The sequence below is a fragment of the Marmota flaviventris genome, chromosome 14 (assembly GCF_047511675.1).
Source record: "Marmota flaviventris isolate mMarFla1 chromosome 14, mMarFla1.hap1, whole genome shotgun sequence".
Lineage (NCBI taxonomy): Eukaryota > Metazoa > Chordata > Mammalia > Rodentia > Sciuridae > Marmota > Marmota flaviventris.
Window position 1 is genome coordinate 88,007,647 of NC_092511.1, and position 26,479 is coordinate 88,034,125.

Consider the following 26,479-nt stretch of genomic DNA (forward strand, 5'->3'; position numbering starts at 1 on the left):
CAGTGTTAAATCTTGAATAATATTTTTATTATTTTTTAAAATATCCTAATTAAATTTTTCTTTAAAATATCCTAATTAAATTCTAGTTAAAAATACACCAATATTTAAAAATGTAACTGAAATGTATGTTATGAGCTTTATATGTAGGTAGGTCAATAGTCCAATGATTATAAAACTCCTCAGCTATGTGAATTATCATTTTAGAAATTCATATTTATTTATAAAGCAAACTCATTGCAGTATCAGAGTCTTGTAAATAAGCACATTGCCAGTCTGTGGCAAATGTGTGAGTCTGTGGGTCTGACGGGGTGGAGGTCAAATCAGATTACAAGTTGCTGAGTGTGGCCAGTGAGTGAAACGCTAAATCCAGATGTTGCATCAATGTTTATTGGGAAGAGAGCTTCTTTAGGAGTGTAAGTATTATAGATTTAATCTGTATTATCCTTCCACTTGACATCCTAGCCATGTTTAAATATATTACACATAAAATAGGAAGTGTGATCTGGTAATGGCACTGTTGTTCCTGCCACACCTGGTTCCTACACCACCATGAAACCTATTTCAGTCTTCTCCGCTACATATCAGATCTAGAATTTCAGAGCTGCAAATGATAGAAGAAGTATCTTCACTAACCCTCTGATTCTTATGGCTAAGTTTTTTCTCCTTTCTTGCGGACTGTTACCACATATTATGCTTGTCATTGCTTAGTGCCATTGTTGTGGTAACATTGGTTTTTCAAGAACCATGTTGTCTGGTGGCATGACTGATAAAGTTTAATCATTTTATCCTCATGGGAAGTCAAGGTTCAGATTTAGAAAGTGTCCAGTGTCCTGACTTCATGGAGTGGGACTGGCCTTCTCATTCTAGGTGTGACCTTCTCATGTTACTGCCTATGATGTATTTAAAATTAAATAAATGATTTAAATAGTCTGAAAGGACATTTTCTGTGGTTTATAATAAAGGCAACAAAGTAAAAATTAAAATGGAATTAAGACAGAAGAGAAATAATTCTGTATGGTTAGAATGAGATTTGTGTTATAGAATAAATTTAGATTTAAATATTGCATACTATGCCAGAGAGTAAGGGGAAAAGAAGTGATAGATCTTTTTCTCTGATGGAGCTAGTAAGTTTTTTGGAAGAGAAACTTTTCTTCTAAATTTTTAAATAAATTTATCATTCATGCCTTTACATAAGAGATGTTGCAAAACATAGCAGGTTATGGTTGCATGGTACTTGCAGAAAGTTTTCTTATAGCTTTTTAAATTTTAAAACCAAATAAAACACATAAGCCAGCAGTTGCACTCTTGGCCATTCTCCCAGGGAAATGAAAATTTGTTTGCAGTGAGAGAGTTCTGACTTTTGTAAAGTCTTTCTACTGGAAAATGACCTCAGTCTCTTTTTCTAGTTCTTTAATCTGTTTCAAGGTGAAAACTTGGATAACCTATGAAATGAATATTTAACTAGCTCCTTTTAGGTAGTTGTTTGCAATATTTGGAGTGCAGGCAAATTAGGACAATTTCTGGAAAATTCCATAAGTGTAATTGTTCTTTATTGATTGAGAAAGCATCTACTTACATCCATTGAGATCTAGATATCTAGATAACAAGTTGGTAATCCATTTTGAAAATTTTGGAGCATGATTTGTATTTTTGCCGAGAGAGAATCTGTCCAGATCTAAATGGAAGAGCCTTTGGGCTGGGATGAGATTTGCTCATTCTCTCTGGATCTGGTCAAGTGCTTGGACAAGCACTTGGTTGAGACATCAGAATTCTGTGGCATGGATAATTTTAGTTAGGGCAGATGTTGAGTGTAAGTTGTATCAGCTGGTTACCTGAGCCACAGTAAAACTTAAGACTCCTGCAGAATGTCTAATGTTGAGATGTTTTAAAAGTATATTAAGTATCTCCAAATGGCTAAATAGAGAACTCTTTTGAGTGATGTATATAAATTGTTCATTTCGGTATTGAAGAGTATTTCCCAGAATCAACAGCTTTGATTTTTGCCATATTATTTGTTCTGACAACAGTTTGCCAGTAGGTTTGACTATTTCTTAAATAACTCCTGGTTTTTTATGGTGTGGTTAAACAAGAATGTACACCTAGCATTTCTATGGCAGAGTATGTATCAGGCTTCTCAAATTAAATTTAAGCTAAAGCAGGTCAAAGCAACAACCCTGTCTTAGATTATTTAAAATATGCAGTTTTCCAAGGCTGCTTCTTCCCAGATCCTGGACTACATGTTAACTTTGTGTGGCTTGGCTCATAGTAATCTTTCTAATCCTCAAATCTTTGTATAAGATGCCAGTAAAAATTGCCAAACTCATGAAAAATGGTCTAGAAAGGTTAGGCTTATTTTCCTTACATTTTAAAGATAAGGAAAACAAGGTTCAGAGAGGTTTACTGTGAATACAGGTGCATAAAATGTGAAGGCATTAGGACAGGCTCACACCCTCAGAAATGTCCCTCACTCTCCCCTAGTTACTTTCGCCAGAGTTAGTCGTGATCTTGATTTCCTGGTGATTTCCTTTCCCTATGGTTACACTGTCTGAGCATGTATGGAGCTTCACCTTTGTTTAGAAGTTCATATCGTTTGTATTGGGGTTTTTGGTTTGGTTTATTTTTTCAGTATTATGCTTCTAAGAGTCTCTTTTCTGTTAACCTACTGGTTTTAACACTGCAGAATGGTCCTGCAGTATGGCTATTCCCAATTTATGTGTTATTGCAGCTGCTTGTGGACATTTTGGGTTTTTTCCTAGCTTTCTGCCCTTATGAATAGTGCTGTCTTTTTAATTTTTTTCTAAGTGGTGCTGGGGATTGATCCTGGGGTCTTGGGCATGCGGAGCTATAGCCTCAGCCCAAATAGTACTGGCTTTTGGTGACTCCATGTTATGTGTTTTTCAGGTTTTATTTCTTGTATATATTAAGTTGTCCCAGCATCCTTTGTTGGACTCCCCACCCCTGCGCCTGCCATATTTCCTTTCCCCATTGATCCTTCATGACTTTTATTCACAAATCAGCTGTCTTGTACATGGGAATCTGTTCTGGGTTCTGTTTTGTATTTTCTGGGTTTACTCATCTCTTGATCACAGTGCAAACTGTTACTATAGTGTTATCTTAGTATCACAAGAGCACGCCTTCTCGTTTGGTCTCTGTTCTTCAGAAATGCCTTGTGGATTCTCAGCCCTCTGCCTCCATGGCTATTTTCAAAATGAACTTTACATATGTGCATTCTACTGAAATTTTTATTAGGATTACACCAAATATGAGGATTAAAAATTTTATGTGGATAACTGAATATGTACTGTGTAGAACAATAATAATAGTGTCTTGGCAAATACATTATTCTCCTGTGCCAGAACAATTGCACAGGAGAATAACTTCAGGACACAGGGCTAGGCAGGAGTTGTTGACACCAAAGACTTGAGAACACAAGTGCAATCCAGAAAGGAAAGATTGATGAATTAAATATTTGCTTTGCAAAGGACCATTTGAAGAAGATGTAAGGACAAAATAATTGAAAGCCACATACATGACAGAGGACCTTGTTTCTAGAATACATGACACATTTTTCACCAAAAGGGTTTCTTTTTTTTTAACAGATGGTTAAAAAAAAAATGTAAAGCTGTTCAACATCATTAGGCATCAGAAAAATGCAAATTCAACCCCACATACACAAAAGAGTGACAGCACTGAGTCCTGGGAAGGCTGGGTCTCTCAGACATTGTTCGTGGGCACGTTAGGTGGTGCTGCCATTCTGGAAAGTTTGACAGGTTCCTACAGAACTCAACATGCAGTTACACACAAGCCAGCAGTTGCACTCTTGGCCATTCTCCCAGGGAAATGAAAATTTGTTTGCATTGAGACTTGTATGTAAATGTTTACCAGAGCTCTATTTATAATGGCCAGAAATTGGAAACAACCTGGATGTGTTTCAGTAGGCGAGTGGTTGAACAAACTGTAAAGCCACACTAATGGAATATTTCTTAGCAATAGAAAGGAACTATTGATAAGCACAAGAACCTGAACAAATCTCTAGAGAATTAGGCCAGGGGAAAAGAGACAATCCCAAAAAGTTGTACACTAATGATTACATTTATATGGTGGTTTGGACTTGGCAAAACTGGCCACATGAATAGCAGAGTAGTGGCCCCGGGACTTGAGGGAGGGGAAGGAGGGAGTTGGGTGTGTCTGTAAAACGGCAGTATACGCAGCCACTGTGTGCTGCAGTTCTTCTGGATCTTGACTGTGGGGTGTCTACCCAGCTCTAAAAATTCTGTAGAACTAAGTACCAGTTCAAGCACAAATGAGTATAAGCAAAACTAGGGAGATGGACAAGATAGGGGAGTGTGATCCAGATGAGTGCCCTGGATCTGACACTATGCTGGAATTTTGCAGAACGTTATGTTGGGGGGGGGGTGGCGGGGGTTGAGTTAAATGTGCTTTCCCCCATTCTTTCTTACAACTATGTGTGAATCTACAGTCATCTCAGTTTACATTACAAATACATGCACATGGGCAAGCACGGGAAGCAGAGCAAGGAAAAAAGGAAGGACCCCCCCCGCTCTGTGAGTTAAAAATTCTTGAAACTATCTCACAGATATTTTATCCATTTTCAATAAAATGAGATTATTTATTATGGGAAGGTTGGGTTGATCAGAACCAAGGGCACATTTTGAGGTCCTCAAAAGAGGATCTCATGTTCTACCCTGTCCCAGTGGGGAACGGAACGGGGAAGGAAGGAAGTATGTAACTTTATATGTGACGGTGAAAAAGAAGCATACTCTGATCACCTGCAGGGAAATGTGGCTCCTCCCCTCCAGCATATTCCAAGGGAAAGCTGTGCAGTGTGGGACACTCACATGGTGCCCGGCATGGCCTCCTGGTGCCCCCGGAGTGGGTCAATGCCCTGCCATCAAGAAACTCAAGTTCTAGGGTGTTACAGGCCTTGTCTTATCTGTAAGCATCCAGGGCCTGATACACAACTGATACCTACCTAATTCTCTAATAAACTGTATTTAGTTGAATTTTTTTTCTTATAGAATTAAATTGTCTGTTTAACAATAATGCAGTATAGGAGTTGGCTGCATTATAATTTAACAGCAAGAATGTGGCCAACTTCTTAGTGTGAGCTAAAAGAAGTCAGTATTGGTATATACAGTCTTATCAACATCTGTATGCAATAACATTTATGCATATGTATGCATCATATGAATGCAATAATAGACCAGGTGATAGAATTTGAATTCTGACTCTGATTGTTTGAATCCTGGATTGGTGATATGAACTCTTCAGAGGCTTAATTTCTTACCTGTAAAATAGAATCCTGAACAAATCTCTAGAGAATAGAGACACAATTGGAGTGATAATCATGGGCCTTGAATTTATAATGCAGGGAGATATTATTACTAATAAAAATCAAAATTATTGGCATCTCTATAAAATTCAGATTATAGTGTTTTTTAGTCTTGGCAGTACTATACATGTTGGCCCAGGTAAATTGTTGATTGGGGGATAGAGGGGAAACTGTCCTGTACATTGTAGGGTGTTTATCAGCATCCCTGAACCCTGACCATTTGATGCTAGTAGCCCCCCTGATTTTTGACAATCAGAAATGCCCCAAGACATTACTAAATGCCTCCTGACAGACAAAGCTGCCTTCAGATGAGAACCACTGAGTTACAGGAATGCAACATTTGTTAGTGGTTATTTAAGGGCATTTCACACACAGCTTCTGCAGAGGCTGGTCTGTTTGAGTGGAAGCATAGTCCATTTTCCTGCAGCTAACCCTGTTTGCATCCCTTTCTGAGAGAGGCTGTGCTCAGATTGGTCTGGAATCCACAGCCTAGTGATGAAGGAGGGAAGGCTGGATTCCCTAAGTGTGTGGAGTCTGAATTGTGGTTTCACAAGTTTCTGATCATATATTCTGGATTAGACACAGTGAAAAGATCGTTTGCGGCAGTCGAGGTTGCTGACTCCAGGTTTCTTTGATTTGGTGAAGCTTCTCATGAACCACTGTGTGTCACAGTTCATAGGAGGTCCAGAATACCAGGCACAGGCATTTTCAAGGTCACAGAGTACTCCTGGTCTGCCCTTGTCTCTGGGTGTGAATTCACAAAGTTCAGAGGTCCCTGCCATGTGGAATTTCATTGTATTGTAGGGATTTCTTTGAAGTTTAATGAGGTAGTTGTCTTTTCTGTGTGGTTATTGACCATTTTTTTTCTTCAGTGAATTACCTGTTCTTGCTCTTTGCTCACATTTCAGTCACAACACTTTTTCTCATTTTTGTCTTTTCACAGTTGATTTATAAGATTTTTACATATCAGATCTTTTTTTTTTTTTTAAATTTTTTTTTAATATTTATTTTTCAGTTCTCGGCAGACACAACATCTTTGTTTGTATGTGGTGCTGAGGATCGAACCCGGGCCGCACGCATGGCAGGCGAGCGCGCTACCGCTTGAGCCACATCCCCAGCCCCGACATATCAGATCTTTTCATTGAAAAGTTATTAAGGTTGTAACCCTTTTTTGTTTGCCTTTATCCTTTTTAATGACATTTTCTCTGTTTGCTCACTGTTTGACTTTTGAATTAAATGTTTTTAGCTGGGCTTTAATTTTTTGCCGTGATCCTTTTGTCTTTTTAAAATATGCACTTTAGTTTTCATTTCATCTTATTAAAGATGTGTTTAATCTTACCCATTGAATTTCGACACTTTCTTCGTTTTTTGTTGTTGTTGGCTCTTACGTTTTTTTCCTCCTCTCTTACTCTAGGGGCCCAACTCTAAGATGGACTTGTAAGATATGTAGAGGGCTTACTTTTCAAATTCCTTCAAAAACAAAAAGTGATCTTCTCCTTTCTCTCAGCATTGAGGGCCTGCTGTTGGTCCTAAGATTTCTATTCTTTTTTGTTATAGCAAAAAGATGATTTTTCTGTGGCTTATTCTTCAAACAGCATTTACTTTCCTGCTTTCTCACGCTGTAGCCAGTTCCTTTGTCTTGATGTCTGTCTGCCTCTTTTTCAGAAGACAGCTTCCTCAGCTGTGGTTCTTCATCACGAGGTTTCCTGGGCCAGGTTGTGTTCATGCTGGTTCCCGCCCCCCCCCCCAAGAAAATGCACCTGGGTGGTGGACCTCCCAAGTTGCTCTTCTGTCACCTGCATGTGGGAAGCATAGCTCCTGATGATCTAGAATTCTTCCATCCCTCTACTGATGTGTGATGACCGACAATAAATGCACATTTAAATTGTACAGTGGAAAAATCTGATCCACTTTTACTTCCGAGAATCCATCGTGGCAATCAAGATAGTGGACATATCCACTGCCACCAAAGCCTCCTTGTGCACTGAAGACGCTCCCACTCCCACTCTCCATCTGACACTGGCCTGTTGCATCATCCTCAATTACATTTTAAAAGGGGATCATACAAGGATGTACCTTTGTGAGGATCTGTGTTCTTTCATTCACCATAGTTATTTTGAGGTTCAGCCATCTTGTGTGTGTCGGCAAGTCATTCTTTTTAGTGCTTGAGGTAGGTGTATTCCGTGGTGTGGCTGTGCCATGCCTCGTGTTGAGGGAAATTTGGCTTGTTCCAGTATTGAGCTACCACCAGTAAAGCCACCGCAAACACTCACATACACGTATTTGTATGAACGAATGCTTCTATTTCTCCTGGGCGTGTATTTGGGAGGGGAATGGCTGGATCATAGCGTAGGCATATGCTTCACTTTGTAAGAAATTGCCAGGCTTTTTCTAAGCTGGTGGTTCTATTTGGCATCTTCAGCAGGGAATGAGAGTTCCAGTTGCTCTTTATCTTGCCAGCCCTGGGCATCATTGTTGTAACAGAAGTGTAGTCTCTCATACAATTTTAATTTTGCTTTTCCTTACTAATTGATAAGAACATTTTTTCATGTGCTTTGTTAACATTTGTGTAATTGTCCATTGTAAAATATCGGATTGTTATTATTCAGGTTTTGTTGTTGCTTGTTTCTATTTTGGTTTGATGGCTTTTTGTTTTGTTTTTAAGTTGTAGATTGACACAATATCTTTATTTTATTTATTTATTTTTATGTGGTGCTGAGGATTGAACCCAGTGCCTCACATGTGCTCGGCAAGTGCTCTACCACTGAGCTCCATCTCCAGTTCTTTTATTTTATTTTGAGGCCAGAAGCCTGGCTTCAGACTTGGTGTCTCCTTTAGTCTGTTCAGGATACAAGTTTCTTCAGATGTGTGATTTGCAATTATTTTATCTCATTGTGCAGTTTCTCTTTTCATTTTTATTAGCGTCTTTTGGTGAGTGTATATTTTTAATTTTGATGAAATCTAGTCTTTTTTTAATGGCTATTTTTTTTGTTCATTAAATTTTTGGCTGTTCCAAAGTTGAACAGGCAATCTTCTTTGTTTTCCTGGTGAAGCTTCATAATTTTAATTTTTACACTTGGAACTAATTTCTCTGAAATTCATTTGAGGATGTGGTGTGGAGTAAGGATAAAGGCGGTCTTCCTCTGGTTCTGACACCATTTGTTGAAAGACACGTTTCTCTGCTGAACTGCATTGATGCTTGTGTTCAGAACCAAGTGGCAGTGCATGTGAGTATTTCTGGACTTCTCCATTGCCGTTGCTCTGTCTGTCCTTATGCCAGTACCATACTGTCTTGGATTACTATAGTCTTTTTTTTTTTTAATTTTGGTAAAATATATGGTAACAAAAATTTGCATTTCGTATGGGGAGGGGGCAATGAGGATTAAACTCAGAGTCTTGCACAGGGCAGCGCTGTGTTACATCTCCAGCCCCTTTTTAAATTATTTTTTGAACATGGGCTTGCTTTGTTGCCTGGGCTGGCCTTGAACTTTTGATCATCCTGCCTCAGCTGGAATTACAGACATGTACCACCATGCCTGGCAAACAAAAAAAAAAAAATGTACATTTTTACCATTTTAAAATGTACAGTTCAGCAGCTTTAAGTACATCCTCATTGTTGAGCATCCACCACTACCATTCAGCTTCAGACCGAAACTCTTTACCAATCAAACCATAGATCTTCTTCTCTCGTCCCCGGGAACCTTGACTTTGCTTTCTATCTGTGAATTTGACCACCGTTGAGTACCTCATCATGTAAGTGGAATTGTTCAGGATTTGCCTTTTTGTGAGTGGCTTATTTCCCTAGCGTAGCATAGAGTTAATAATCAAGGTTCATTCACTGTCGTAGCATCGATCTTTTTGAAGCCTGAGTAACTTCACTGCATATATAAGCTACATTTTGTTGCTCCATTCATCTGTTGTGGGGCCCTTTGGTTGTTCTGCCCTGTACCCTTTCACTGCTGTGAATGGTGCCGCTGTGAACATGGTCCGTCCAGCCTCTCTGGGAGCCCTTGTTTTCAGTTTCTTGGAGGCTGTCTACCCACAAGTGGGATTGCCATGGTGACTATACTATTTTATATCACCACTTGCAGGATTCTGAGTTTTCTGCATCCTTGCCAACACTTATTTTTTTTTAATTTTTATTTAAATAATAGTCATTCTGATAGCTGTGTGGTGGTATTGATCATGACTTTGACTTGTATTTCCCTGATGATTAGCGATGTTGATCATTTTTCCATGGGCCTCCAAGCCACTTGAAAATCTCCTTTGGAAAAATGTCTAATGAGTTCTTTGCCCATTTTTAATCAAGTTTTTTTCCCCTTGTCAAATTGTAGATATTCTTTATATATTCTACATATTATCACATAGGTGATTTGCAGATTTTTTTCCATGCCTTGGGGAATGGGTATGATTTTCATATAAAAGATAAAGAAATTTTTCTTCTTTTTTTAATCTGTTGCATTTTTATAACTCCCAAATTTATTTTGAAAACAATCTTTCTAACATATATCCATGTGAATTTTGAGATTATAGTGAAATTACCTGTATTTACCTATAGTTTTATTAAATACTCATGAAACATTTATTAACATATCAATACTTAAGGACACCAATATAACTGATTGCTTAAATTATTTTTTCACACCTAAGCCAATTTACATTTGGTTACCTGTGCATATAAAACAAACACACCCCTCAACCAACCATAGGATACATACATAAAAGTGTCCTAATAAAGTTTTGGGCACAAAGTGGCTCAAATGAGAGCAAATAAGCTGACCTTGTAAAATAAATCAGACAAAAACAACAAATACTAAAGGTGCTAAAGATCAATCCCTCCGGTCTGTCTCCTATCATGTGCACTGTGCGTGTGTGAGCTAAAACACTTGCTGCAGCCATGGAGAGCTGCTGGGGACAGGGTCACTATGGCTCTGGATATGCAGATGAGCACGGGTGCCCTGTGGGCATTGGCCAGCCACACACAATCACTGTAGGGAGACCAGGCCCTCCATCCTCACTGGGCCCTGAGGCTAACCTGGGCCTTCGGGTGTGTGTGCTTGGTGGTGTGGTGCTATTTCTCTCTCTCTGCTCACTCCACTAGCCTGTAATCAGGGCAAAGTGGAGGCTCCATTAGTTTAAAGAACTCTCACTGCACCCACGGTGGTCCTAGTGGGCCTTCTCCAAGAAGGCTTTGCAGCACCTGAGACGCTGCTGGTACACCACCTCAGAGTCAGCGTCATTCCCATAATAGAGATCTTCAGTATGAGTTGTTTCTGTGGATCATAGCTTCCCACAGTTCAATTTTAGCTTTGCAGTTTTTAACTTGATTATTTTTTCTATTCAAATCTCTCAGGTTGCTTTCATCCATACACAGTATCTAGTCGAATGTGACCAAATCTTCTTTGGTCACCTGCCGGGCAATGTCGTTCATGGGGATGCCGTGCTTCCTCATGCAGCTCTGCCATGGTAGTCAGGGGTTCCCCACATCATAGGTGGACGTGGCTGCACTGTCTGTCCTCCAGTTGTCTAAATCGTTTTGATCAGTTACAAGTTTTCTGAAAATTGCTTCTGCAATGGGTAACTGACAAATGTTACCCAGACACACGAACAGCACAGACTTAGGACCATTCTTCACCATCTTCAAACGCAGACACTCAGAAATTTTTCTTTAAGTACAAAAAAAGAAGAATCCACTGAATACATATTCACCTACCAGACAAACTTTAAAATTAACATTTTACCATAATTGCTTTAGCTATACACACATGCATGCACACAGATTTTTATTGTTGCAACATTTTAAAGAAAATCGCAGACATCTTACACTCTACCTAGCATATGCTTTCAAAAGGGACATCTCCCCATATTTGCCACACCTTCCCCATATTCATTCGCCAGCATACCATTTCAAAATAATGTACATGTCAGTGGAGGAAATGGTGCTATACCTCTGGTGCTTTTCCTAGTTAGAACAAAGCAGCTAAACTCCTGGGACAAGTGCACTTACTGCTGGGGGCCCTTGGAGTGTGGGCATTTTCTCCTGCACCGTGGAGATCTTCATGCCCTTTGTTACCTGAACTGTAGCAGCTGCCTTCAGCTTCCCAGCTCCTTTGTGTCTCCTCTAATCTGGCTCCACGCTACAGCCAGAGTCATGTCTTTAGAACATAGTCCATGTCTGTTGGTCTGTCTGGTCCTCCTCCTTGTATTGCATTTAGAGTATAGCACAACCTGAACTTCTTAACACTATGGCTTCTTAACAACATACAACATGACCTGGCTCCTGCTTAGCCCTCCAACCTTATTTTCTTTAATTCTTTCCCTTCTCTCAAAGAGAGGCAGGTAGACTTGCTGTTTCTTGAACATACAGAGTTCTTTCCTTTCCCAGGGCCTTTGCACCTGCTTTCTTCTACCCCAACCTGTGCTACTTCCACGTTCAGATAGATTTTAGTGTACATCTTAGTTATTTAGCTGAGCTTTCCATAACATATTTAAGTACACTGCCCGTTTTCTCCCTTTCACAGCAGCCTGTCTTGATATTTTCATGAACCTTCTTCAATGTGTAAATACATATTTAGTGTGTAAGTGACTGTCTCCCTCCCAATCCTGCTCTGCCTTGAGCTCTCCAATGGCAGAGACCATCAGACACCAGTACCTAACACACGGGTGGTGGCAGGTGAACAGGGAAAGACACAAGGCCTCATTCAGGCTGATTGTAAAGGGGACTATTTTTATAGGATTTGTATTATTTGTCAATCACAGTATTTTATTTGCATGTGTTTAAATTTATCTAAATTATTCTCATTTGAATTACATAGTGTGATCAGTCATTTCATATGACCTTGGGATCAGGCTTAACCTGAAAATTCAAATGGGTAACATTAAAGTTGAAGGTACAATAAAATATTTTGGATGTTCCATGTGTCTATAATGGAACAATGTGGTTTTAGTATTTTCATCATTATTTTCTTCTTTTCACAGACTGAGACAACACTTGGACTCAGTTCATATCAACAGAAAAGGTAAGACTTGTGTATTTAGTAAGATATTAACACTTTTCGTTCTTTCTGGGGGATTCCTCCAGTTCTTCCCTTCATTTTTTCCTCCTACTTTTGGTGTACAGGGAATAGCAAATTTAAAAATCACATTATATTATGATTTCTAAGTATTGTATATGGAAAAAACAAGTTTAAATCTGAATTTACATGTGATACAATTGTGTGGCATACCTCCTGTGATAACTTCTGTTACTGTAGCTGGTATCTGAGGCAATCAACTTGTAGAGAGAAAAGGTCTGCTGGACTCCTAGTTGTGGGTGTTTGAGTCCATGATTGGTTGGTCCTGTGCCTTGGGCCTGTGGCAAGGCATGCACCATGGCAGGAGTGCATGGGAGCAAAGAGACAGGGAGGGGGCTGAGGCCCCACAAACGTCCCCAGTGACCTGAAGACCATCTGTCAGGTCCCACCTCTTAGGGGTTTCACCACCTCCCAGTGGTGCCTCCCTGGGGACACATAGGCCTTTTGGGGACATTCCAAACTATCCCTGCCTTTTATGGACTAACCGTTGCTACTTTCACTTAGCAGGGGCTGCTTTCAGACCCCTGGAGGAGAAGCTCAGATCTAGGGACCCAATCTTGTGACTCAAAAGCCCCTTTTAAACATGGCCCCTGTGATAACAGGGTCTGTCTTACCTCAGGTATTAGGAAAAGACACTCATGCATGTGAATTTGAAGATAGCTTTCCCACCTCCCTACCCCCCAATTTTTTGGTACTTTTTTACATCCTTTTGAAAAAGGATAAAAGGAAGATGCTGACCTGATTCCCCTTCCATATGCAGTGACAGCCTGCTGCTGGTGCTGAGGGGACTGGGAGCTTTCTTTGAGTTAGATAACCGGTCCTCCAGTAGCCCTTTCATGGGCACTCCAGCTGTTACTGATCATTTCCCCAGGGAGCCACAGATTTAAAGGAGTTTAACTTAGAAGACTCAGCATAATGGCATAGTTGCAGTTCCTGTTGGCCGGGAACAACTGGCCAAGTCCCCAGTACCTGTCATAGTGAGTGCCCTTGAGTAACAGTTGGAATGCTGACAGCGCTATCAGTGGCTTCTCAGATATGGAGCCAATTTCAGGTTTAATTATTATTATTTTACAGCATGTGTTTTTAGGAGGTTTTACTCTGTCAGCATATTTATTCTTGAGATGAGAACAAAGAAATTTAAGAATTATCAATAAATTATCTGATGAAATCAGGCACTTAACTGTCAAAGTGGTTGAGGCCACACAGGATGCCCCTGCCCTTGCTGTCCACTGTAGTTGCATTTTCCATTCAGCAAGAGCAGCGAAGAATTTCCCTTCACAGGCCTTGGTGCTTCACCAGCCTATGTGAGTGTCCTTCACCAGCCTATGTGAGTGTCTTTCACCAGCCTATGTGAGTGTCCTTCAAGCAGCAGAGTGCAGGGTGCATCAACGAAGAATGCTGTTTGGAGAGAGTGTCAAATATTCAGATTGCAAGTAGGACAGTCAGCATTCAGAAATAATGAAAACCCTTCAGTAGTCACTGTTTCAGTTCTTTTCACCCATCTCTGCAACAACATGGCCCCTTTCCTCTTCCTCTGTCTGCCCTTCTCTCTGATGCAGGTGCCCTGGTGGGGCCTGCCCGCCTGTGAACCTTGCCCAGATATTTTTGGCACTAAGGTGTATTGTCACCAAATCATTGTGCGTCTAGTCTGATGACTATTTTTTTGGACCATCTAACAACTCAAGAGCTCAACACATCTAGAGCCAACGACTAGAGAGAAAAGCGCACCTCTTGTTTTATGCTTCTTCCTTGATCCTTTATTCTAACAGGAAATTAGCTATAGAATCAAGATGATTTACATTAATGAAGATGATGTTATTCACCCATGGTCAAAGTCTGGGCTTCAGGTATTTTCCCAGTATAATAAGGAGTTTGCCTCAAGTTTTACTTATCTGCTGTCTCCAGCTGTCTACCAAACTGCCCCTAAGCTAAGTGGTATAAAGTCGGGGACTCAAGTGGGTTGGCTAAGACAGTTTATCTCTGCGTCATGAAGATCTGGGGCCTTGGCTGGGCAAGCTCCGCACCTGGGAATGACTCAGTAATGGGGCTGGAGGCCTGGTCACTCACATGTTGCTGCTGGATTATTATCTGGGACTCAGATGGCTGTCACCTGAAGTACCTCTGTGTGGTCTATTCATGTAGATTAGTTTGGGCTTCCTGTCAGCATGGTAGCTAGATTCTAAGAGTGAATGTTCCAGAAAGAACCAGTGGAAACTATTGCCTTTTGTGGCATAATCTCAGAAGCCGTATAATGTTACTTCTGTCATATGCCATTGGTTGGCCAATAATGTCAGCTTGCAAGGGTTCAAGTCAGGCCTTCATAGGAGAGAGGCTACGGAGGGACATACAGACACACACAAAGCTCTCTGAGGTCTCTTCTTATAAGGGCACTCCCCATCAAAAAGACCTCACCCTCATGACCTCATCTGAATCTAATCACCTCTCAAAGGCCCTGTCTCCAAATACCATCACTGTGGGGTGCTAAGGTAACAAAAGGCGTTCAACATATGACTTTTGGAGGGATACGATTCTTTCCACAGCAGCGTGTGAGTCCAAATTCAGATTTTTTTTTTTTTGTCTCTATCAACCAACTAAACACCAAAGCATTATGTTTAGGATTACTCTTAGTAGGTCATTTTAAAACACCTGGGATAGTATCCACATTCACCGGGCGCAGGATAATCAGAATGTAGCTTTTACACTGGACGAGATTAGCCAGCTCCTTTTCCATGTGGCACAGTGCTATACAATCTAAACCCTGCCAGAGCTCTCATCTAAATAATGATTTATTGAAAATGTATACGTAAAATAGAACATGAAATTAAAATATCAACATGAAATATGTCTAATTGTGTAACAACAGGCATTGTAAGCTTTATTTATTTTTTATTTTTTAGTTCAAAAATAAGGTATTCTTTGGAAGTGTCAGAGTTTGGACTTGGGTTTGAACATTTGACTAAGATGAAGTCTACATACAGTCAGGGATGATTCCAATTATGGAGACCCTAATAGATCATCTTGTTCAATCACCTTATTAGACAAAATCAGGAGCCGAGACTCTTGAGAAGCAAGAGATACGCTCAAGTTAGAGAGGCCAAGTTGTCATGAGAACGATGCCTTCTGCTTGACAGTCCTCTGTTTAGTTTCTTGTTGATGTGGAACCTTCCAGTGCTCACTGTGTTTCCTCTCCTAGCCAGTGTTTGGAAAGAGGGACATAGCAGCAGTAGGAATTGGTGGGGAAGGCTCTGAAGGAGATGGAGAAAGGCCCTTGAGTCGTAGAAGGAGTCGTCATGGTTGAGAGCAGCGATAGGGCAGCGAGGGAGAGGTGAGGTGCACACAGCCTGCTTTCCAGTGCAGGAAGGGTCGGTCGCTGACGTGCTGGAGTTACAGATGTCCCCCTCTTCAGGGGGCTTAGAGGATAGTGGAGGTGGCACTTCCAACGTGGTCATAGAGCATGCAATGAGAAAGTGACAAAGTGCAGCCCACTTAGTGAAAGAAGGAACGCGACCCATTTGAAGACACCATTTCCCTGGTCTGATGCTGTAAGCCTGGAGGGTTAGCTGGGGAGGTGGGTGCTGCACCTACAGTGCACGTGCTCAGTGTTGTCGTCCAGTCATGGCAGAGGGCAAGGCTGGCCTCTTCGCTTCTGGACCAGACTCTTCTGCTCGTCTTCTTCCAGAGCACACCAGCGTGGCAGAGGTGCTGAGGTGGACACTTTGGCTTTTTGACCTCTGTTGTTTCTGCGCCCGACTCCCACTTCCCGTGTCCCCAGTTGTCTAGTCCGTGCGCTGCACCCCTGGTGTTCCCAGTAAGGCAGGTTCAGCCCCATCCTGTCTCATATGAGTCACAGCTCTCATTTTTAACCTGCACCCCCCCCCCCCAATCTGTATCATGAAAAGCGTCGCTGACAGATGACCCCTAGGTAATAGTAGATTGAATGGACGGCAGAGATGCCAGGCTCCCTACCCTTGGTTAACCTCGCCATCAGCTCTGCAGGTGAGCCTGGCTTCAAGAGCCTCCAGGACATTCTGCAAAGGAAAGACCTGCTGCTTTTACAAGCTCAGGACACAGTAGTAAAAACCATGAATAACAGAATATTCCAGGGTGGTTTTTTATTTTATTTTATTTTATTTTGTGCTTCTCTCTTTTGAATCACCCTTTCTAATTAAAAAAAAAAAAAGAATAGGTTTATCAACTACATGAAAATTTTGTTTTAAAAGGTGCTGGCTGGCTGCATGATATAATGGTGGAGGATATGTATATAACACTCTATCTGTTTTTGAGTTAAATGCCAAAATACTATAATAGGTACTAGTACTAACGTAATTTTTTGTCCCATGAGGCCACCCTTTAAGGACAGTCTCTCTTTTCGGGGTAGGAGAGGCAACAAGGTTTGAATCCAGGGACACTTTACACCCCCAGCCTTAAAAAAAAAAAAAAAAATTTGAGACAGGGTCTTGCTAAATTGCTACGGCTGGCCTTGAATTTGAAATCCTCCTGCCTCAGCCTCCCAAGTTGCTGGGATTACAGGCTTGTGCCACCATGCCCAGCTATGGATAATCTTTTTTAAAGGTTGTGGAACCCTTGGTGGGAGATTAGGAATCACAACGCCCAAGTTTTCTGTTAGTCAGCTCTGTGGCCTTGAGAAAAAGCACACACATGTATGTGTGTGTGTGTACATGTATACACAAGTAGTCAGAACCACGTTTTTCTAATCTTTACATTTTCTAGTTTCTCTCATAACCTGGAAAATAAGCCAGAAATCATGGGTTGGAGAATACTTTTCAAGGTATAGTGGCTAAGGTTTCCTTTAACTTAACTTGGTAATTTGCTTATTATTGAATGCAGCCCTTTCTATTGTCTACAATCAAGCATCTAAAGGATTGTACTTGGATCCAGAATTTGGCCTTACCTTTCTTAATGGCAGATAAAATCTGCTAATAGTTGCAGTTTGACTGTTGTGCTTTAAATTTTGTGAAAAAGTTCAAGATTTCATTTGTATTTATACTTTGATTTGTTTTCTTGCTCTGGAGCTTTTAGTGCATATGTGGAAAGAGGGTACTACTTTGCATAAATCTTGAATACTACAGTAAGTTGATATTAGGTATGACAACTTAGGAAAAGTGAATTTAAGGAAAGAAATGGGTTGCTATGTATTCTGTTATGCTATTGGTAAGCTCCTTTGAGTAGGTGAGTTGACCTCACTTATTTTCCAAAAGCAACAAAGTACTCTCACCTTAAAAATGAGCATGTCAGAGTAGGTGGTTCTGGACTCATGGTGTGAGTGAAACCAGAGTTTCCCTGCTTCTGCAGGCAGTTGGAGCCTGCATATAACCTGCATCCCCTACAGTCTGGAAAGCCCATTTTAATGTTAGCTAATCAAGGCAGTGGATGCCTGCCAGGCTTGGCTCCAAGGGTCCAGCGGGCAGAGCCAGAGATTGGCAGTGCTGTGACACTTCATGGCGTGCTCTGCCCTCCAGGGTGGCAGCAGACCCCAGCAGCTCACCGCCAATTTCTTCTTTCTGGGTTCTTGTCTTGCAAATTTGAAGAATGAAACCCACAGATGAGGAAGAGTGAGTGTCCAGTAGCAGGGTTCGTTCAAGTTGGAAAAAAAAGACAGGGCACGAGGGGACTAGACAGGGGTGCTCCCTGCGTGTGCTAGTCTAGGGTGTTACAGGGCTCTTGGGTCAGCACTGTTAGTCCACATTTATGCTCCTCAGGTTTGGGGAAGTACCAGTGTTTTGGGGCCCTGCAGTCTCTTTTCAGGTCTGTACCACTTCAGTTTTGCCTCTGCTCATGGGGAAGCTGGCAGTTGAGGCTGTCAGATCATGGATGCTTGGGGACAGGGGCTGTGGTGGTGTGTGGCACAGGCGTGCACATTGGGCCGGGGCCTGGCTGCTGGGGTGTCGCAGGTCAGCACCTGTCCCTGGCTCCCTTCTCTCGCTGTGCCTCAGGCCTGCCGCTCCAGGTGGCCAAGACCTGTGCTTGCCAGCCGCGTTGTAGCGTGCCCCGGCCGCGGTTCCACCACTCCACAGCCTCTTCTTGAGGGGGTTAGCGGGTGGCTGTGCAGTAGGCTACTGGGGAGCCCTGTCGTGAGGTGGGAACCTCTCTCCATCGGGTCACCTATCAATGGCCAGAAGGGGTGAAAACACAGTCTGGATATTGTTCAGAGGACTTAAAATGAATGCAGAAATATTCACCAAAGCTGCTTAGACCTGGTATGAATGGTGGAAAACCACGGCCTTCAAGCTAAGGACTGTTGTGGTCTCCCCTTGGCTCTGCTTTAGTAGGGTGGCAACTGGGAAGGGGTTCCCATCCCCTCCAGCTCCACAGTGCAAGAACCTCCAGGTGGGTTTGGCAGATGTCATTGTCCACAGCCTCTGTGCTGCAGGGCTTATCCTGAATCACTGGAGGCAGCAAGGTGATCCCTGTTCACCTTTTCCTTGAGTTCTTTGATTTAAAAGGAAAACATGAACATATGAAAGGAAATGGATGATAGAAAAAGAAATAAATGAAAGCTCCATAGTTGAAAAATATGGTTTCTGGAATAAAAATGCCACTGGGTAGAATTAACAGCAGCTTAGACATTACAAAAGAAGGCCCAGTGAATTAGAGGATAGAGTAACAGGTAATCCGTATGAAACACGGGGAGGAAGATGACCAGAAAAAGAACAAGCAAGCCCCGTTGCAGCAGTGAACAATCCAACATGTGACACTGAGTTCTCAGGGTTGAGGGGACTGTCACAGAGCCCCAGTAAATCCAAAGCAAGAGTAACACAAAAGAAGCCACACCAGGATTCCAATTCCTGAAAGGCAGTGGTAGAAAAGCACCTGGGAAAAAAGCCACAGAAGTAGTACCAAAAATAAGACAAATGCTGGCTGCTCTTCACCAAGAACCAGCGAACTGGAGACGAATGAGGGCATCTCTAAAGTACCACAAGGAGAGATTGCCAGCCTAGAGCACCGCGTCCGGCAGACGGGTCTTTCAAAAGTGGAGACAGTTCCAGAGAAAGCTAAGAGAACTTGTAATTAAAGGACTGGCTGGAGGTAATTAAGTCATTGCAGGTGAGAAGACGGATCCAGCAAGCACGGAGACCACCACCGAGGCAAGCACATGGATAAACATAGAAGGAATTCTTCCTGATTAAAAATTTTAAACAACAGACTTTTAAAAACAAATAATTCTGGCATTCTATATAAACTGTCTATAAACATTCTATAAACTGCAGAACAGCATGCATGTGTGACAGTCATGCAGTTACTGCAAAGGACTGGAGAAGGGGGTGGAGACCCGGAAGGTTCTGATGTGACATGAAGTGCTGTGATGTTATTTTTTATAGTGGTAATGCAAAATAAACCTAGAAGAAACATTAAGACCATAAAAAAAGAAGAAAGAGCTAATAAACTAATCTTAGAAGAAGACAAAAGGAATAAAAAACAGATGGGAAAAATAGAAAACAATAATGGCAGCATGGTAGACAGAAACCCAAGTGAATCAAAAATTGCAGTAAGCAATTGTTTCCAGCACATGTTGTGGACTGTGCAAACTGCAAGATCAGGTTTATGCTGTGTTCAAGAATATAAGCTTCTTAAAATTTTTTATTTAATTTTTTACCTTTTGTTTTGAGAAAAATTTAGAGGAAAGATGCAAAAATAGTGTGGAGAATTCCCATATTTTCTTGACTCGGATTCCCAATTACCACTATCATCCATCCCTTTCCAACCCCTTCCCCTCCAGCCCTTCTGTGCCTTTCTTTATATACATAGGTTATGTGTAATTATTCCTTTTTGTGGCATGGGGTATCAGGAATTGAACCCAGGAGCACTTGACCGCTGAGCCACATCCCCAGTCCTATTTTGTATTTTATTTAGAGACAGGGTCTCACTGAGTTGCTATTGTTTGACTCAGACTGCATTTTGAGCAAGAATATTACTAAAGTCTATGTCCCCAGGGCATCTCAGAAAGCACATACTACTTGTTCATTTTTCTTTTGTAACTTCTCTAAGTGTCTATCTTGCAGAGAAATACTTTGAGACCATGTAAATATCCTGTTTTGCTTGAAACACTCAGTAGTTTGTCTATTGGTGATTCTTGCCTGAAATAGTTCTTACTGGGGTGATTTTTTTCAAAGTCCATCATTATTTCAGTGTTTATTAGTTGACATTCTAATGCAAATAAGTTGTGAGGTAAAGGTTAAAGTTCTTTTTTATTTGGTTATTTTACAGTCATCTGCATTGTAACTGAAAAATCATATGTGCTTGGGTCTGCTCCATGTCATTTGTACGTTTATCATTCACTGAACGCGTCCTTACTTTCTGGCACTTAAAGATATTCCAGGCTTATCTTGGAATTTTCCTGCCCCAGCCCTGGAATAACCCTTTTCTTTCTTTCTCCCCCTCCCCTTCTTTTTGGTACCAGGGATTGAACCCAGGGGAGCTCAACCACTGAGCCACATCCCCAGCTCTTTTTTATATTTTATTTAGAGACAGGGTCTCACTGAGTTATTAAGGCCTTGCTAAGTTGCTGAAGCTGGCTTTGAACTTGTGATCTCCTCCCTCAGCCTCCCGAGTTGCTGGGATTACAGGCTTGCACCACAATACCTGGCAAATAACCCTTTTTTCTAAGACATGTGCTTCGTTAGTGGAGGATATATTTAGAAGCTGAGATCTGCGTGCCACACGTACTTATTGCTGTTGGGGTGTCATTGTCCCAGGCCCTCTTAGAGAAAAAAAAAAAAGAAGCTGGGTGCGGTGGCAGACACCTTTAATCCCAGAGACTCTAGAGGTTGAGGCAGGAGGATCACAAGTTCAAGCCCAGCCTTAGCTATTTAGTGAGGCATTAAGCAATTTAGTGAGACCCTATGTCAAAATTAAATGGCCTGAGGATATAGTTAGTGGTAAAGTGCCCCTGGATTCAGTCCCAGTACCACTAAATCAGTAGAAAAAAATCTTTTCAGGAAGGTGTATAAATATATACAATATATACTGACGCATCTATTTGTGTCTAAAACCATGAGTTGTTACTGATGCCTCCAGTTTTAATACAGAACCACAGTGTTCTCTTCTGCCCTTTTCTGTTCTGTCCATTCTCCGACAGTAAGAAATCCAGCTCCATTATCTGTACTCTGTGTACCAATTTGCTCAATCCTAAACTATAGTAAGTTTCAGCATTGCTAACCTGTACCACCATGAAAAACAGACCTACTAATTAGAATACAGAATTCATTTAGAGCATTATTTTTTTTTTTTTTTTAGTGAGTGTATGTTGTCAGAATACTATATTTCAGATTTACATGGGTCGTAACCTTCTTCACCTTTCTCTCCTGGCATCTCCTTTCTCTGCATCCTTCCTCCACTCCACCCCCCACAACTTCATTGTGGTTATGAACATTTCAAATTAAATTTGGTTCATTTATTTGTAGTGTATACTCAAGGTTTTATCCCCCATTTAAAAAAATTGTGCCATCATTTATTCCCCCATTGATTCTTTTTTTTTTAATATTTTGTTTTAGTTGTAGTCGGACATAATACCTTTATTTTTATTTTTATGTGGTGCTGAGGATTGAACCCAGTGCCCCATGTGTGCTAGGCAAGTGCTCTACCTCTGAGCCACAACCCCAGCACACCCCATTTTTTTCTTTATGTGAACAATTTGCTTGTTTCCAGTATTTTGTAATTATAGTGTTTCAAATAATAACTTAAGGTTACCTTCCTAGAACCCATATTAACACAGGCATAAATTGTATTGTTGAACATGTGTGTTTAGAAGTGGCCAACAACAGAGAAAGATGCTTAACATCACTAATCATTAGGGAAAAATGAAGATTAAAATACAACCATACCTCACTTTACAACTCTTGGAATGATTTATCAATAATACAAAAGTGCCACTTGTCTACAACTGTTGATAAAAATGTGGAGGAAAGGAACATTGGTTTGCCATTTTACTATTATGAAAAACAATGAAAGTTCCACAAAAAAATTAAGAATAGCCAGGCATAGTGGCGCATGCTTATAGTCCAAGTGACTGGGGAGGCTAAGGTAGGAGGATCATAAGATTTGAGGCCAACTGCAGCAACTTAGCGAGACCCTATCTCAAAAAGGCCCTGGGATGTGGCTCAGTAGACAAGTACCCCTATCTGGTTCAATCCCCAGCACCACCCCCCAAAAAATTAAAAATAGAACTACTATGTCATCAGCAGTTCCAGTATTCCATATACATCCAGAGGAAATGAAATTAGTATATCAAAGAGTCACCTCACTTCTGTTGCAGCATTTTCACAATAGCTGAGAAATGGACACAAACTAAATGACCATCAGTGGACAAATGGATTAAAAAAATGGGCTGTACATACAGAGTGAAATACTATTAAGCCTTAAAAAATAAGGAAGTCCTGTCATTTGCAGTAACCCAGAGGAACATTGGAGACTATAATGTTAAATGAAATAAGCAGCCAAACATAAAAGACACCACATAGCCTCACTTGCATGTGGGCTACAGGGCAGAATTGTGGTTACCTGTGGCAGGGTGGGGTGCAAGCAGATGGCTAATGGATACGAGATTTTGGTTAGAGGAGAGGAACAAATTCAAGAGATATAACAGCACACTGGCTGTTATATACTGGAAAATTGCTGAATAGATTTAAATGTGTTCTTGTTCTTTAAATAATATAATCCTGAGAGGTATTAATATGTTAATTAGGTATAGTCATTCCACAGTGTACGCATATTTCAAAATATATTACTTACCATAAATATATATGATTTTTGTCAAATAGTTTCTGTACATTTAGGGTAAATTTCTAAAAGTAGAATTGGTGAGTTGAAAGTAAGTGCCGATGTAGTTTGTTAGGTATTGACAAATTCTCTTTCAAAAATGTGCCAATTTGCATACCCTGTGTCACTGAATAAGAGTGCCACTTGTCCACAGCCTTTCCTACGGAATGTGTTATTGTTTTTAACTTTTCCAGTCTGATAGGTGAGAAATTCTGTCACCACATAGTTTTTCTTTTCTAATCGTGGGTCTACACTGACTTTAGAGCCGTCCCTATCTTTTGATGTTGTCTGTTCTACCTGTTTTTAGTAAGGCTTTTGTTCTTACCTTTCAAGGGCTCTTTAGAGTTATCATTCGGTATTGCAAACATCTGTTGGTCAATAGTCTTTGGTTTTGAAGAAATGCAGTTTCGATGTAAGGACACAGGTAGGTTAAGTATAGAAGATAGCACTGAGGGACAGGTTGGCACCAATCCTGGGGTGACTGGGTACTTTCCAAGTAGACTGCAGGTCAGAGAATGTTGTCAGAAGAGGGGGACACTTTATGATTACAAAAGAGACAACCTAACAGGAAGATATAACAGTGCTGAATCTAGAGAAGCCCAATATTGGGTCTTGTATGTGAAGTATGTAAAGAAAAAAATGAACAGATTTAAAGGAGAAAATAGACAAATCCCCTGTTATAGTGGGAGATTTCAACACTCATCTGTCAGTAACTGATAGAAAATCAGTAATGGTGTCCATTGAAATAGCACTGTGAATATTAAATAGTATACCCCAAACAGCAGGTTTTATAGGTTATGTCCTCTGATCACAGCAGTGAATAAATTAGAAACCAATAACAAAGGAAATCCAGATTTTTAAAAATTGGAAATTAAGCCAGAAACTTTTAAATAAATAGTTAAAGAAATCAAAAGGAAATTGGGAAACACTTTGAAAATAAAAATAAGATATATCTTAGTCAGCTGGCTGGATGGCCTTACCCAAGTACCATAGACTGAGGCTTAAACCACAGATGTTATTTTCTCACAAGTTGAAGCTGAAAGGCAGATCAGCATGCCAGCTTTGTCTGTCTCCAGTGACAGCCCTTCTTCTTGGCTTGTAGGCAGTGGCCACTTTGCTGTGTCCTCATATGTCCTTTTTGTGCATGCGTGCAAATGTCCCTTTGTGGAAGGACACTGATCCTGCCATATCAGAAACCCTGCCCTGATGTCCCCTGAATTACTTCCCTACAGACCCTCTTAGAGGCAGTCACTGAAGGCAGGGCTTCAACATGTAAAGAGGGGTACACAATTCAATCCACCAAACAGCATATCACGTTTTCCCAAATTTAGCCAGTGTTACTTAGGTGGAAATTTGTAGCCTGTTTCAGACAAGCAGAAAAAATTTAAAAGCATTTCTAATATAGAAAAAGAATATCAACTTAACCTCAAACTGAACAGCAAGAAGAAAATAAAAGACATATTTGAAATCAGTTAAATAGAAAATGGAAAAATGAGAACAATGTATATAAAAACTGATTGTCTTCAGCAAACGATGCAGTGGATAAACTTCAAGATTGGTTAAGAAAATGGAGAGGAAACACAGAAAATCATTAATGAAAGGGATATCACACCAGTCTTAACAGACATTCAAATAATCAGAAAAATTACAAACCACTTTATTCTAGTAAATTTGGCAACAAGAAAAGTGGACACATTGCTTCAAAGATACAAATTACCAGAACTAACCAAGGGATAGTTAGAAAATTTGAATTTTCCTGTGTGCTTTAGAGATTTAGCACTCATAGCTTGAAATCTTTCCACAAAACTGCAGGCCCACGTGGCTCTCCTGGCCAGTCCTACGAGACACTGAGCAGAGAAACAGTACAGTGCAGTCCAGCACAAGCCACTCCAGAAGAGGGAGGGGGAAGGTGTCTTCCCAGCCATGTTAGCAGGTGACCATTGCAAGAAAAGCATATTGACCAAATCTCTTATGAGCATATGTCCAGAAATCCTGAACAGAATGCTAGCCAACTGAATCTAGAAATACCCAGAAGGGGTAATACATCATGGCCAAAAGAGGTTTATCCTGGGAACACAAGATCAATTCACATTTGAAAGTCAAATCAGCCCAGTTTTCCCCTGATAACCAAAACAAAGGGGAAATGCTACATAATTATTTGAATAGATGTAGAAGAAAAATTATGAAAAAATTCAACATTTATTCATACTTAAAATGCTCTGCAGACTAAGCATAGAAAAGATTTTCCCAACATGTTAAAGAGCATCTGTAGGAGGAGAGCTAGCGTGTACTTGATGGGGACAACTGAGTACTGCATTTATAACAAGTGCGAGAGTCAAAAGTGTTATAGAAAAATGCCATTTACAGTAACATCAAAAACCATTACATACTCTGGGATAAACTTATTAGCAAAACAATTTTGAGATATGTACACTAAGAACTACATGATGTTACTTGGTGTAATTAAGGGAGTTCTAGATATTTTGAGAGATTTTATGTTCATGGTTTGGAAAAATTGTTAAGGTGACTATTCTTCCCAGATGAATTTTAGATGAAATGCAGTTCTGAATAAATGCTAATGGATAATTTTGTGGAAATTGACAAGCCGACTTTGAAATTTGTATGGAAATGTTAAGCCCCTAGAATAGCTTGAACAAGTATTGAAAAGAATAACTAAGTTGAGGATCTTTTAATATTTAAAAAAATATATTATTTTTTTAATATTTATTTTTTAGTTGTAGTTGGATACAATACCTTTATTTTATTTATTTATTTTTTATGTGGTGCTGAAGATCGAACCCAGGGCCTTGCACATGCTAGGCGAGTTCTACCATGAGCCAAAACCCCAGCCCCTAAATTGAGGATCTTAAACCACCTATTTTGAAGACCTAGTTCAAAATTTTTTGACAAAATATGCTCAGGTCTTTCAGTGGTACAATTAGGTCTAGCATGATCTGTAAAAAGACCCTATTAGAAACAGCAAAACAAAAACTGATCTTTAACCCTAACTCTTGCCATGTCCCCAAATTAACTTAAAATAAAATGGGCAATAATACACCTATATGCAGAAGCTGAAGGTATAAAACTTTTTCAAAATGTTTAAGTCTTTTGGTAGAATGATTTACAACCTGGGCAAACTTAAGACACCAAAAGCACATGGCATTCAAGAAAAAAATGATAAATTGGATTTCATCAAAATTAAAAGCTTGTACTCTTCAAGACCATTAATAATAGAAAAAGATAAGCCAGGGACTGGGAGAAAATGTGCACAGTATCA

General features: G+C 40.4%; 1 protein-coding gene and 1 pseudogene across 3 annotated transcripts in view; one reads left to right on the forward strand and one right to left on the reverse strand.

Moving 5' to 3' along the window:
- Tmem131 (transmembrane protein 131) overlaps positions 1 to 26,479 on the forward strand; it is a 160,424-nt gene that overhangs the window by 45,942 nt on the left and 88,003 nt on the right. For all 3 annotated transcript variants that reach the window (XM_071601865.1, XM_027950670.2, XM_071601866.1), the window contains exon 3: positions 12,332 to 12,372. In XM_071601865.1, the coding sequence (XP_071457966.1) occupies positions 12,332 to 12,372 (41 nt within the window). The remainder of the gene's footprint in view (positions 1 to 12,331; positions 12,373 to 26,479) is intronic.
- On the reverse strand, positions 10,520 to 10,991 carry LOC114104524 (low molecular weight phosphotyrosine protein phosphatase pseudogene; annotated as a pseudogene).